We start from the raw sequence: 14,793 nt of genomic DNA, 5'->3' as shown, positions 1-14,793 counted from the left end.
AAAAAAACAACAGGACAGACCGGTGAACGGAGACTGAACTTATAACCCCACACACCAGGTGTTTTTGGATCAAACAGTTCAGGGGACTCCTTAAGAGGAAGTGCCCACTGGGGCAGAGAACTCCCCAGAGAAGTACATACCTTCACAGCCTTTTTTTGTTTACTTTGGCACCGCCATAAGGAATGCTGAATTGGCAGACTGTAAGCTGGCCAGGAGTTTGTGTAGCACCGTCACTTATGCTCTTAGGATTCAAATCACTTTGTATTTCTACCAATGAATATATGCTCAGTAAAACCAGGACTTCACTGTCGGTCCATTTGGCTGCATTTTCTTTTTCTGCATTTTATTTTATTATGAGCTGTTGTTGGTGTTTTTTGTTAATGGCATTTTTTATTGAAGGATAACTGCAAATCATACAGAATTACAATTAAAACAATACTTTTCCTTCCATTTTTTTTTGGTAACAAACATCCCTCTCCACCTCCCACTAGGGCCGCAACTAACGATTATTTTCATTGTCGACTAATCTGTCGATTATTTCTTCAATTAGTCGACGAATCTATTGAAAAATGTGTTAAAATGTTGAAAAATGTCTGTCTGCCTCTCCCAAACCCCAAAATTATGTTATCTAATGTCTTGTTTCATACTCACGCCAAAGGGTTTTAGTTCACCGTCATGGGAGAGTATGTAAAGCTGCCAATATCTGAACGTAAGAAGCTGCAATAAGAGTATGTTGGGGTACATTTATAGTACTTTTCTATGAAAAATGACTCAAACCGATTAGTCGACTACTAAAATAGTCATCGATTATTTTAATAGTCGATCAGTCATCGATTAGTCGACTAATCTTTGCAGCCCTGCCTCTACCCATCCCCTCCCACTCCTACTTTGAAAGTCCATGGTGATACAGGTTGAACACACAATGACACTGATTCCCTATTAAAAAAAAAGTACAGTAGAAAAAAGGGGGATAAGTAAATAAAAGAAGGCAAAGGAAAAAAGAGGATTTATTGTCTACTTTTTACACTGTTTCCAAATTTTTAAAATTTGTGGTTGCTGGTGCTGCATTTCCAGTGTTTGACCTGTCAGCGTACACTTATGTCTGTGTCTGCTTATGTCACTCAGGGTTCCTCTTGTAGTGGGGGAGTAACTACTCTAAAAAAAAGAAGCTAAAAAAAAAAAGTCCCTCAAAACAGTGTTCTAAGAGCTATGATCATTTCTAGTTCTTAAGGGACATGCACACAAAAAAGGAGGTTCTCAGAGCCATGAAAAAGTCCCTTTGGTCCAAAAACAGCCTAATGTGGTTGGTTTATGATGTGTCCCTTGGCTTTGGACTGTACCATTATTTGTAGTAAGCTAGTTAGCTATGCATGCTAACATTTGCAGCTTGCATTAAAGCAGATATATGGACTGTTTTATGCATTCCTTTTACTGTTGCGCTTGTGTTTTTCGTTTTGGAAAGTGCACTACAACTTTTTTTGCCTTCCCCTACAATCTAATGATCTCCTAATTTTGCCTGCAACAGCTTGCACAAACGTACTGCAGGTGATACACAACTCCTGATGAATTATTGTTTATTAACCACTCTCTTTATGAGTGCAAGTCAGCAGAAAACATATTCCTTTGCACAGCCAGATATTACTTAATATGACCCTGTGATCTGTTGTTGATTTGTGCGTTTATACAGATCTCACTGCCAAATTCTAAAAAGAGAGCACATTCATTATGTTGGAAAGCTAACAATTATGGGTCTGCTTCAAAAGTGCATGGGTTTCAAAATGGATTTTGTCTATACATTTTCCAGGACTGTTAAATTAGTCTGGTTTGTCAACCGCTAGATATTTCCTGGATGTGGATCTGTATACTGTATACTGAAGTTGATTTCAGGTTTTTCAGTATCTTTGTGGTGTGCATGTGTGTGTATAAATGTGTGTATTTGTGTGTTCATGTGTAGCAGCAGGGGGCAGCTCAAAGTAGTGACTCATAGGAAAGCTTGAAATTACAGAGCTCAGCAGTTACCAAGGACTATCAGCAGTATTAGACCTCTGTGTGCTCATGTGTTGCTTTCATGCTGAGAATGAGAAAAAAAAATCCATACAGAAAATCTTGTTTTCTATTTTTTTCTAAAGCTTCCATTGTGCTGTTAGTAAGTGTGATTGGCATAAGAGTGAAATCATATTGGCATTTGTTCTTCTTCATGCATTGTGGTAAGATTGCTTGATTATCTAACACTGGAGTGTCTCCACTTGATATATTATGTCTCAAATGAGCCCTTCTACTCTATTCCATCCTCACTCAATTCATACAGAGTGATTGCCAAATCCTCCTGTGCTCTCGGCAGCCTATTGTGAATACAGGTCAGGGATTTGCACGGATTTGGCATTTTCTTTGACAAATGCGAGAATAATCCTCAAGTTTCTCAGTGAAGGAGCAATATGACACCCTGTTGACCTCACTCTGCAACAATGTGGCTTCCTTGTTAGCAAATCCTAAAGTGCTCCCTATGTATCTCGCTGATGAGGCCTGTGCCTGCACCTCATGGGCCTGACAGCCTCTCACTTAGTCTTTTCAGCAGCGGCACTGGGGAGACAAAGGGAGTATGTCAGAGCGAACAGCTGTTTTTGTGTCACAATCCTCATGTCACAGGGTTATGACCTTCTTTCAGTAGCACTCAAGAAACCAATGACATCATTGTTCCAACTGTGCAGCGCTCACCCCCTCACCCACCCTTCTAACTTTTCTATAAAGGAAAATTGTCCATTGAGCTTCCCCAGTGTGTCTTTTGGGGTAGTAATTTTCCCATCAGTTACAATTATCTGAAAATAATAATCTTCTACTAAGGACAGGCTCAGATTATAAAATGAGCAGGCTAGGAAAATGGCAGTGGCGTCTGTCGATGTGGCATCTCGACCAACTCCGTGTCTGGATGACCATGTTTTTGTTTTGCCGCAGTTGATTTGAGTGGCTTTGCACAATTGTGGCAACATCACTTTGTTTTACACAGGCTTTTAAAGCTACTTCACTTGTGAGAAACTGGTTTATCTGAGCCCCCTGTTAGCCCAGTGTTTGTAGTGTCATGGTACATTTCCATAACAACACCAGCGAGTCATAACTGCCACACTATGTCAATGAGAAACCCAGGTTTGCCGTCAGCAATCTCCAGTCAAATACCTTTCTTAATGCATCTACATTCAGTGTGTTGACATGAAAATGCATTGTTATACGTACAATAGGTCAAGACACATGGATTTGGAAGATCGGTTTGCATGGTGAATAAGTCTGAGTGCTAAACTGCCTCAGCTGTTTCAGATACAGCCGTGACATTAGAGATTACTTTGTGAAATAAAATCCTTCTGCACTTTTGATATTGACCTCAGGAAAAGTGCCCACCGGCAATACCAAGGGTTCAGATTTTAAGTCTGGCTCAGCCACAGCACCACTGTGTACACAAATACACAAAATTTAGTATGACATGACGATGCTGTAAATATTTAGAGGCTTGCGAAACCCGTCATGCAACGCTGGTCACTGTAAAGACAATTCTTTGATGACATTGTTGATACAGGCAGCGTAAGATGGCTTTGAGCGTAACATAATGGAAGAACTGGCATGACTTCACGATATAATGGCAAAATAAACAGTTTTTGAGGAAGTCCACGTAGCTGGCACAGCCTACACTCTCCAGGAATATAGTGGGCAGTCATGCTTGGACTCTTACCAGAAACCAGAAGCACACAGGCAGCCTGTGTCCAGACGGTGTTGAGTGTTCAGTTCAGCTATATGACTCAGAGGAAATGCCTGCCCCTTTAGAGATGTTATTTCAGATCCAACATGCACCACGTACGTGTTCTTCACTCTGAGTTTCAGCCTCTTCGCTACAGCAGATGTAATAATGTCCTCAGGGTCCGTCTTTATAATAAATATAAAACAGTTACTCATGTTCTCTCCATTCAGCAACTTTGATAATATGTCGGAGAGCTGCGTACTGACCAATCAGAGCTACGCTGAAGCCATACCTTGTGCATCATTTGAGTTTTGTAAACTTGAATCAACAGTATTGGACACTGACAGGAACGTTATAATGCAATCGTTCAGTAAGAGAATCTGAGGAGTTTGAATCAGGAGTCATGCTCTGTAATCTCTGCGCATAGCTTTCATTCCTCGTGCCTAACAGGGAGTTTGTGTTATATATAGGAAGTCATCTGGTGCAGCTTTTTTGTTTCTCTTCATGACTGTCTTACCCCTTCCACACAGGCAGTCATATGGGATAACATGATGTTTGTGGTTGCTCTGCTTATTTTTGTAATACCAAATATAGCTAGTTAGTTCTGCAAAATGAACCCACTTCTTCTTATTTGTGTTGTCAGCATAGCCATGAGTTTTTGCTGAACTTCATGTTGTGTGAAACAGGTATTACTCTGATTTAACGTGTGGAAGGACAGCTGTAAACCTGGGTCATGTGTAAACAACAACACCCACGGGTTAAACTTTAAGAGTACAATGCAGGATGTACACTGTACAGATAAATAGTTTACACTCTTTTCTGATCTTATCAAACCAGACAGCAGCACTAAATACCGTGTGAATAGCACAGAATGAATGAATGAAGACGCATCCTTCGCCTCACTGAAGGTTGTCCTGACACAGCACACCTCTCAAGCACAGTTAGCATGCGCTGGATTTTGTGGCCTACTGCTACATATTCAGGATTTCACATCTGAATCTCAGCATCTGTTGAGGTAACATTGGTTTGAGTGGTACACAGTCAACTTGTGAATCCTTGCAGGGCTATGGTTGTTGTTATGTGTGTGGACGATAGCTACTGTTTTACCATTTTTAATTTGTTACCCCAGTATATCCTAAAGATTTCCCCTATTTCCTGGCTGTTGTTAGATTGCTTTACCCTGCATCCCTCTGCCCAGATGTGGGCATACACTCCACATCTGCATACATGCACCGCTACACCCTTGGTTGATGTCTTGTTCCTTTGACAGAGCTTGCAAGGGGTCTTGATTGAATCACCCGTGGTCAAGGACAAAGTGTCTGGAACTGGCTTTGTTATGGGAGTTGTGGAGACTCTGTTATCATTCTGGCTCCATTGGCTCCATTAATTCCAATTCATTTTAGCTGTGTGATAACTAGCAGCGTCTGCTTGTCTGCGCTCTCACAAGTCAGTGTGCTGCATTTCCAGATAAACATGAAGCCTGTCGTGGGAGGTTCTTCTCCTGTCTGTTCTCATGAATTGAAATGGAGTACAATAATTGGTGCTGGTGAGGAGATAAAAGAAATATAGACCTGTGCACATTTTGAAATGCAGCGTGCAGGCTTTTTACTGTAGCTCTGTGAGGTTTTGGTGACAAGATTAGCTAGGTTACTTCTCTTTGACGCACTTCTAGCTGACTGAGTGACCAAAACTATTCATGTTCAGGCAGCTTTCACACCAGGACTAATGAGCTTGTGAAAAGTATTGGGACTTTGATTTTTTTTTTTTTTTTGATACTACATTAATTGTACGTTCAACAATATCAAAAATACCAAAGCTTTAAAAAAATCTAAAGTCAGATTTTCAACCCATGGCTGCACAGATGAAACAACGGCCCTCAACCTTTTGCAATTCTTCCATGGCTAATATGACTGAATGATGTGACGGCAGAAACGTCATTAAACACTAACGAATTCTGACCGTGGCTGGAAAACACAGAGGAGACAGTGTTTTTGTCTCAATGGCCAAAGCTAACCTCTGTTAGTCCACTCAGCAGCCAAGGCACAAGACAGGGAAACTTCTGTTGGTCATAAGGAGTTGCATCATTTACTCGACTGAACATTTGCTGTTACTTGATAATTCATTGCTAAAATTATTTTGTGCTCCCGTCGCTCACTTTTCATGCTTTTGAATTTTACAGTATGTATATCAATTACTCACCTCATGTTATGTTAAATTTGTGAATAAGGCGGTTTTTTTTCTCGCATGCCTCCATGGTATAGAAAGCATCCAAAAGTGTTATTTTGGATGAATTGTAGTAAATGGGGACTGTGTTTAACAACAGCAAAACTAAATCAAAGAGAAAAACAAAGTTTTCTTCACAAATTCAATTCACAATTTCAGTGTAACACGGGGTGAGTAATTGATATATAAATGGTGATTTTGGAAGGTGAAGCGCTCCTTTAATCATTCATTCAGTAGCCTAGTGGATAGTGCCGGCACCCCATGTATAGAGGTGATGTCCTGCTGCAGCGGTCGCGACTTCGACTCCGGCTTGTGACCCTTCACTGCGTGTCATCCCCACTCCCTCTCTCTCCCTATTTCACACTATCCTGACGATTAAAGGCAAAAAGCCCCTAAAAATAATATTTAAAAAAAAAAAAAAAAAAAAAAAAAAAAATTCTAACAACAAACTCTCTGTAGCAGTGGTAGTTGGTTGTCAAGGCAGTTCCCATGCGGTGGTGTAAAGGCAGCTTAATGTATATCAAAAGTACAAAATCAATCAGTTTATTTTCCCTATGAATAGGAAGTGGTTTGTGGGGCCACCCTGCACCCTATCAGGGCCCAGATTTGGCCTATGGACCTAAGTTGAGTATCACTGCAGTACTGTATTACTAAAGCAGGGCTGAATGAGTTTATATGTGTGTGGTCTTCATCAGACAATTAACTTCAGGCTCCGTGTGGTCTGCGATTGTCTCTCCCTTATTAATGCATTCATAACTTTATTGAGATGGCATCTGCTCCCCACAGCATTCGGTATCTATCTTCATACTTGTGCTCTGAGCTAACTAAACTAGAAGCAAACATTTTATAAGTGTATTTGACCTAAAATAAACATACTAAACTTTGATATTTGATATTGTTCTCTCATTTTTATTACTCTAATGGTAAAGACTGAGGCTGGAAGAGGGGGCTATGTTGTAAAGATGGCACACTCATATTCACAAGGCCTCTTTGTCTCGTCTTACAGTAAAACAGATGTGGGTTGTGAATTGAGGCTGTGGGAGTAAGCGCTATTTCGGACCTCTAATTCTCTCTCTCTCCCTCTCTAAAGGGACATTAGATACAGTAGTGCCAAAGCATTGCATGAACATCAACACATACTTATATTCAGAACATTGTTATGACTAGAATAATATGGATAATTGAATAGATAAATGTCATTTTGAGAAGTCACAACACAATGACTAATCTGAGGTCTGATGTCGACAGGTCAGTCTTAATGTGGTTGCAGCAAGAGGGCAACTGTAGTGCAACAATAAAACTTTATTTCCCCAGCACACTCTTTAGTGTTTCATTATCTAAACAGTTAATAAAATGTGCAATGTTTAATGATCACTTTTTGCCCGTAACGTTGTCTAAAATGAGCTTACACAAAGTAAAACGTAAAACATTAATGGGAAATGCTCATGAATATTCTTATGAATGTTTGTTTAGTGAAATGGATTCTATGTCTGAGACTAAAAATAGCTATGTGGTGTCTGGTTAAAAAGTAAGCAAAAAACAAGCTGATTCGTGAACTTTCTGGGAACACTTCAGCTCATTTTGTTTGGTTAAATATATTTTAGGTCTGAAGCTAAAAATAGCATTGTAGCGTCTGGTTTGAAGGTAAGCAAGAAACACTGGTACACGGACTTTCTCAGAAAACTTAGTTGTGTTTTTTACATTGTCACGGGGCAGAGTTTCTTACTTTGATTCCAAGTATTTTACAATAGCTTTCTCAGGCTTCGTGTGTTTTCACTCATGAGAAAACCTTCTTTTTTCAGTTTTGTTTGCTGGAACTGCCTTTCTAAAAGGAGCGAAAAGGAAACAAGCTTTTACAATCTCAAGGACAAAGGAGGAGTTTCTGTTTGTTGAGGAGGCAACATGACTTAGTTTCTCACACTTTCACAGTGGGAGCTGTCATCATAACAGCTTTTCTCTTTCACAAGGATTACCATATAGAAGAATCTCTATATTATTAATAATCTCGAGCACTACAATTTGTACTTTATCCTGTTTTTCAGTTACTATGTGTGGATATTTCTCACATAGTTAATAGTGCACATAAGGCAGAAGCATGAATTTCCATGCGAGAAGAGTCACTTTGCCTGCCATCACACCACTTTGTCTGCAGAAGCGGGTAGGTATCCGACATGGATCTTCTCTGTACTTTCTCCTAAACATTTTTCCTCTTTACCAGTGAAGTGCTGCCTTCTGTTCATGTTTGCCAATCTAAATCTAAGCCGCCTTTTTAGATTGCACTGGACGAGCCTCATTGGAGCACTCTGGAAAAATTCTATTTATGCAGCTTTTTAAAGTTTTTGTCTTCATTTATATGTTTATAGTCTGTTCACAATAATTTGCTTCACTATTGTTAGTAGTTAGAACTGAATTTCCAATGGAATTTACATTGGGTTCTTCAAAAATGTTAGCTAGTTAGGGTCTCAAAATCAATCTTTGACATAGATGCAATGTGTCATTTGATTGTGAGAGGTGATGTTTCAAACCCAAAGAGAGACACTGGCTCACACTGGACTCTTGAGATACACTAAAAATGTTCACTTTGATAAGGACCATGGATGGTGGAAGAAAGCCCACATGTGAAACAGCACTTTGCATTTGCTGCACATACCTGATGGTGGCGTTGTTGCTGTGATTCCTTAGAGTCGGTTATGTTCACAAACATTGGTTCAACCACAATATAGTGTAAATGCTTAAACTCCTGCCTGCTCCCCTTTAAAGCTGCTGTGTATGGATTTATAGATTCTTGCCTTTTTATTTTATGATGGCTCTCTCTTATCGTTTACTTTGACATGGGGATTTTGACTTGTATATCAAATCACAGTCAGGGAAAGAAAACCACCAACCACCATTGGTCACACAGTGAGGACCTGTGTGACAAATGTTGCCACTTGTTGTGAACTATAAAGGTATTATTATGAATATGGTATTATAAAGGAGCACAGCTGCAGTGTTCTTATTAGGATAAATGTTGTATATTCATCAAGCCGACTCAAATGTCTTTCCTGTCCTATATCTGAGTCAAATCTGCTGTGCAAATCCATCCCCCAAAAATTTAGCAGAATATAAATTTGGCCAAAGTAGCTCCTAGCTTCTCAGCATGCTTATGTGTGTAGCCTGATAACAATTGTCTGCTGTTGTTCTCCTCATTGATGAATTCTGAATGCTCTTTAAAGCAAATAGCATTCTGGCTGCTACTTTTCATTTCCACTTGGTCCAGCTCTGTTTCAGCACCTGGAGCACCAGTAGCTTAGCCATTAACTGTAGGTGTAAATAGCACCTGGTTCAGCTATTAGAGAGAGAGTCCCATGTGAGGTTGAGACTGTCAGTCTTTGCAGTGTTGTTACATTGAGAAGCTGGGGGGGGGGGGGGAGAATTTCTCAGCGGTTTCTTAGATAGACGAGGCTGAAGGCCACTTACTCACCAGCACTCCAAGATAGAGCTGCAGCTGTGGGAGTGCAGTTCAAGGTTAAACCAGAGCGGTCTAATTGGCAAAATGGCTCACACTGTCCTGTCCTTGAGATAAGAAGGTCTAATAGAGGAGTTTATCTTCAACAAGACTATATGTGGTGTTACACAGTCAGTGTCTGGATTTACTGTACTACTGCAAATCAGCATCTGGAGGGCATCAAAGTATGCTGAATGTGACTTGCTTTGCATACTTTTAATGACAAAACCTGACAAAACTGGTCTAATTTAATCAGCTTATCACATATTTATCGAGTGTATATGTCTACTGATGCATATCACAAAATGCTGAAGATAAGATTGCATTAATTTAGAAACATTTAATTATTTGTCCACCAGGGGGCGCTGCGGTTGATTTTTCCAACTTTAAAATGTCTCAATATATCCAAGTCATGCTGTGTAATTTGTAAATATAAGGTATTTTTTATTATAGCGTATTTGCTTGTGTGTATCTGTCTGTCTGCAGCTAATCTGGCATACTACTGGACCCATCATCCTAGTATTTTTTATGCACATTCATGACTGTATGTTCAAGGACCTCTTGTGGTTTGCGGTGATTAACAATTTTTGAAAAAAAATATTTAATTAGCTGCTCTGTTTTATACTGTCAGTGACTGCTGATTCCTCACTCCTCTTAACCTGCCGGTAGGGACCACAAGTGATCAACAAAATTACGTATCAAAAGGAATTTTCTTTTAATTGCTAGGCAAAAAACAAGCTGTACCCACTTTGTTGCAGCCCACATTTTGGCTTTTGTCGTGGCTCAAAAACCGACATCCATAGAAAAGTTTGGTCTCATTTGAACTGGAGCATCTACAGATTAATTCAATGCCGGATATGTTATGATCCACTAAATTAGGCACAATAGGAGATAAAAAAAAAAACATCCCTGTGTCTTTATCTATGCTGCCATCTTGATTGCAAGGGAGCCAAGGGACGATTTTGTGAGATCCAACTCTTCTTTCTTTGGGAGGGGTTTTGCTGGACATGTCTGTAACCTGCATATTGTCCACCCTTCGTAACACTACTATCATGCAAACACAGTGGGCACACAGCCATCCTAGCACTCCCTGTTCCCCACCCAGCTGTCCCCAGACACTTTGCTAGTTTGTCCATGGTTTTACGTTCATGTTCAAAAAAGAAATATTGGGCCATGTGTAGTTAGGAGATTTTTTTTTAAGTCTTAAATATTGATATTATTTGCGAAGAGGGCACGAACAACTGCTTTTCAGCAGTTTCTAGCTGCAGCAGGAGACTTTGTTGCACCAACCAGTTTTGCACATTAGACCACAGATGAGACTGTGTCTACCAGTTGGAGGAGGCTAAAATTTGTGTCTATTTGCTCTGCCAATTTTTACTAAGCTAACAACAATACTGTATTTTGTGGGAGGTGTGAAAATAATTTAATGTTGACAGTGTCACTGCTGCTGCAAGTTGCCTGAATTAATGAATTCAACCATTCAGCAAATTTTATCTGGGTTGTAGATTAAAGACCATTATCTAGCACCTAGGTAGTGTGAACCTAAGCAAACAGGGTGCTCCCTCGGGTGCTTATATCTCACAGGAAGTACAGAATGAGATCAAAATGAATATCTCCCTTACATAAGTTGACCTCTGTAGTACTGCTTTGTTAATTGCGTGGTCATGTCTTTCAAAAGTGACGTTTAATTTTGGCCCGACTGCAACCAAAATTTGACCAAAAAACTCTATTTAAGCTGAACAACAGAAGCCAATTTCCTCTTTTGCCCTTCTAAATTGAGGAACAACACTCTCACAGAGAAGTAACTCTCTAGGTAACATTCTTTATTTTTGCATGTTGCAACATAAAAGCTGAGCTACATGACGTAGGCGGACATGAATGCTTTCCAGGTGAAAGCATGTGTACATTTGGATCAGGGTTACTTGCCGATGAATGCAGCTCTGTGTTCGCTGATAAAGACATCAGCCGTTTACACAGCATGCTACCTCGTCTGGCCATTCATTAGTAACTTTAAACCAATGATTAACAGTACCTCCCACTCAATGTGTTCAATTACTCGGAGTGAAAGTTTTTGCATAATGATACAATAATTTGTTTGTGGAAGTAAAACTAATTACATCCTGAGTTCTGTAATTACAATTATTAGACCTGTCTGGTGATATTATTATAAACAGTTTGCACCATGGATTATGTATGCATATTTCTCAACACATTGTTGGAAGTTGTCATTTTCACTATATGTTTTAATCCCGCTGCACTATTACATCAAATGTAAAATCCTGGATGTTGTATATAAAATCATTGTGATTCAGCATGAAATATTTTCTATGTTTGGAAACAACCTCGTTTACATATCTGCGTGACTCAGGCATCTGCTGAGTTAATTAGTGAATCAAAAACAGTCTGCAGAGCAGGATTCATATTTAAAAGCCTCGCTTTTAAATAGCTTTTGATAGCAAACCATGTGAGCACCATTCTGGTGCCTTAGGCCAAACACCCACTATTTGACATCAAATAATTTGTGATAATCATGCAAATGTTAGAAAAAAAAATAATGCTATCACAGTAACCATGGAGACAGCACTTACATTCACAGGGAAATGCTTTGCTTGTGGAGCTCTGATGTCCACTCTCTCCAGCAGAAGTAACATGGTGGTAAAGCACCTCCTGAAACCAGTCTTAGGAAGTTTGTGTCTTAGATATTGTCACAAGGATGTCACATCATGCGTTCCATGCCCCTCCACACTCCTTCATGCCCTGAACTTAGTCCATCTGTCTATCTTTTCTGTACATTTACATGAACATAATTTGCACTCTCACTCTCGGAACACAGTGTTAAATATTTAGTATTTAGGAAGTAAAATGTAAAGAATGCTTTGTGACTGGGAATGTAGAGGAGTGCAGCAGGTTTCATCCATGATTTCAAAGGCTTTTGCTGCACTTATGATACCCACTGCGACGCTTCCAAGGTCCACTGCAGACATGCAGCTCTACAGCATGATGGAGGGGTGGTGTGTCTCTGTGTTGCTGTGTTATGACACATCCCCTCACTATTTAGAACATGTGCACCCCCCCCACTTTTATGTGGTTGTTTTTCAATATGAAATGGGTGTTTCATTGTACAGTTGTGTGCAGTGCATTCTTTCACTGTTTATCATGAGACAGCTGTTGCAGGAGTTGAGCTCTGCACTGTAAAACAGTTGGTGAGAGTCCACACACACACACACACACACACACACATACAGGTATGGGCGGATTATGAGGACACTTTTCCCATACCAGCTCAGTCATGGTTTATGGGGACCCACCTTTCCCTTTGTCCCAGAGAGATGCAAGAAAGATTAAAATGGTCCAAAAAAATTTAGAAATGTTTCTGTCTACTTAGAATTAAATTATTGTCAAAGAATCTGAAGATATGAAAACCTGACATTTTACGGACTATGAGGACGGGGCGGGAGAAGGCGTTTCCTGACCCCACACTTGTTTGTTGGGACATTACCCACACACACACACAATCAGAGTAAAACCCTTGATTATGAGGACAACACTGGTTTAACTGTACATTATCCACACACACACAATCAGAGCAAAACCCTGGATTATGAGGACAACACTGGTTTAACTGTACATGACCCACACACACACACACACACAATCAGAGCAAAACCCTTGATTATGAGGACAACACTGGTTTAACTGTACATGACCCACACACACCCACACACAATCAGAGCAAAACCCTTGATTATGAGGACAACACTGGTTTAACTGTACATGACCCACACACACACATACACAATCAGAGCAAAACCCTTGATTATGAGGACAACACTGGTTTAACTGTACATGACCCACACACACATACACAATCAGAGCAAAACGCTGGATTATGAGGACAACACTGGTTTAACTGTACATGACCCACGCACACAAACACAATCAGAGCAAAACCCTGAATTATGAGGACAACACTGGTTTAACTGTACATGACACACACACACACACACACACACAATCAGAAAAAAACCTGGATTATGAGGACAACACTGGTTTAACTGTACATTACCCACACACACACATACACAATCAGAGCAAAACCCTGGATTATGAGGACAACACTGGTTTAACTGTACATTACCCACACACACATACACAATCAGAGCAAAACCCTTGATTATGAGGACAACACTGGTTTAAATTACACACACAAGTGTTATATGGCAATCCATCACTGAAAAAGTACCTCACTGCAAGAGTTTTGAGAAAGGTAAACTACCTGCATTTTGAAAGGTTAAATCAATTGAGCATTTTATATGGATAATTGAATCTGACTATTAAACACAATGCTGGCAATAATGTTGGGCCAGGTGTATGAGTGACACTGCAAAAAATATTCCTGACTGAATTTCTGTCATAAGCCACAGCTAGCACAAAGTGAGTCATGACTATCAGTAGAGAGGCTGGACAACTTTCTCACAGATATGCAGTGGAGAACATCCTGACATCATGCACCACTGTGTGGTATGGAAACTGCTCTGCTGTAGAAAGAAAGGCTCTGCAGCAGGTAGTGATATCAGCACAGAGGATCACCATCAACTGCCTCCCATCAGCGACAGACATTTACATCAGCAGATGTAGGAACATAGCTGCCAGCATTCTGATGGACCCTCTCATCCCACCCATGGACTGTTCAACCTCCTCCTCAGGAGGAAGGATGTGCATCATCATATTTTATATATCACAATATTTATTGGCACCGAATGCACTTTCAATCAATTGTCTTCCTCTGCTTAATCTTTACTGTTCAACTTTGATCTAATTTTTATATTGTCTGCTGCTTTTTTGGGACCTTGACTACTAAATTTCATTCTTTTCATGTACCCTCACCCTCATGTCCTAGAATGATGATAAATTATCCTTGAATCAGTTATGAGACACACTGGTATTAATGGGCATAATTCACATCTTTTTAAACCTGTAAGGGACATCTACACCAAGAATGACTGTAAAGAACTACACTGGTGTAAGCACCGCACCCTACACAATGGTGCTCAATGTTTTGCCTCATCAGTGGAATTTATTTTATTGAATAAAATGGGCATTTCTCAAATAAAATGTAACACTCAGCAGCTTTTTTTAAATAAATATTTCTGTTATAAGGGTCTCACAAAACCCAACATCATAAAATTTGAACTACCCCTTTGAAGGGCCAAGTAAAACATACAAATTACAGTGCCAAGTAAAATAAAGTGTAGAACAAAGAATAGGTATAAGGCTGCCTTAATATACACCGATATGAAAATTCTGGCCGACACCGATAACCAATATTAACATTGCTGTTATGGCCGATATACAAGTT

The 14,793-nt window shown here is 39.8% G+C and overlaps 1 protein-coding gene across 4 annotated transcripts in view; it reads left to right on the top strand.

Moving 5' to 3' along the window:
• The window catches only part of grb14 (growth factor receptor-bound protein 14), a 79,197-nt gene that overhangs the window by 9,516 nt on the left and 54,888 nt on the right, over nt 1–14,793 (top strand). The window contains exon 1 of one of the 4 annotated variants that reach the window (XM_049594009.1): nt 7,648–8,105. The exons of the other annotated variants lie outside the window; for them this stretch is intronic. Within the exon in view, the coding sequence (XP_049449966.1) occupies nt 8,043–8,105 (63 nt within the window). The 5' untranslated portion in view covers nt 7,648–8,042. Of the gene's footprint in view, nt 1–7,647; nt 8,106–14,793 lie in introns of those variants that run through there. 4 annotated transcript variants of the gene reach the window in all.

The sequence above is a fragment of the Epinephelus fuscoguttatus genome, linkage group LG13 (genome assembly GCF_011397635.1).
Source record: "Epinephelus fuscoguttatus linkage group LG13, E.fuscoguttatus.final_Chr_v1".
Lineage (NCBI taxonomy): Eukaryota > Metazoa > Chordata > Actinopteri > Perciformes > Serranidae > Epinephelus > Epinephelus fuscoguttatus.
Note: the sequence above shows the minus strand (reverse complement) of the source record. Positions and strands in the feature narration are given on the sequence as shown.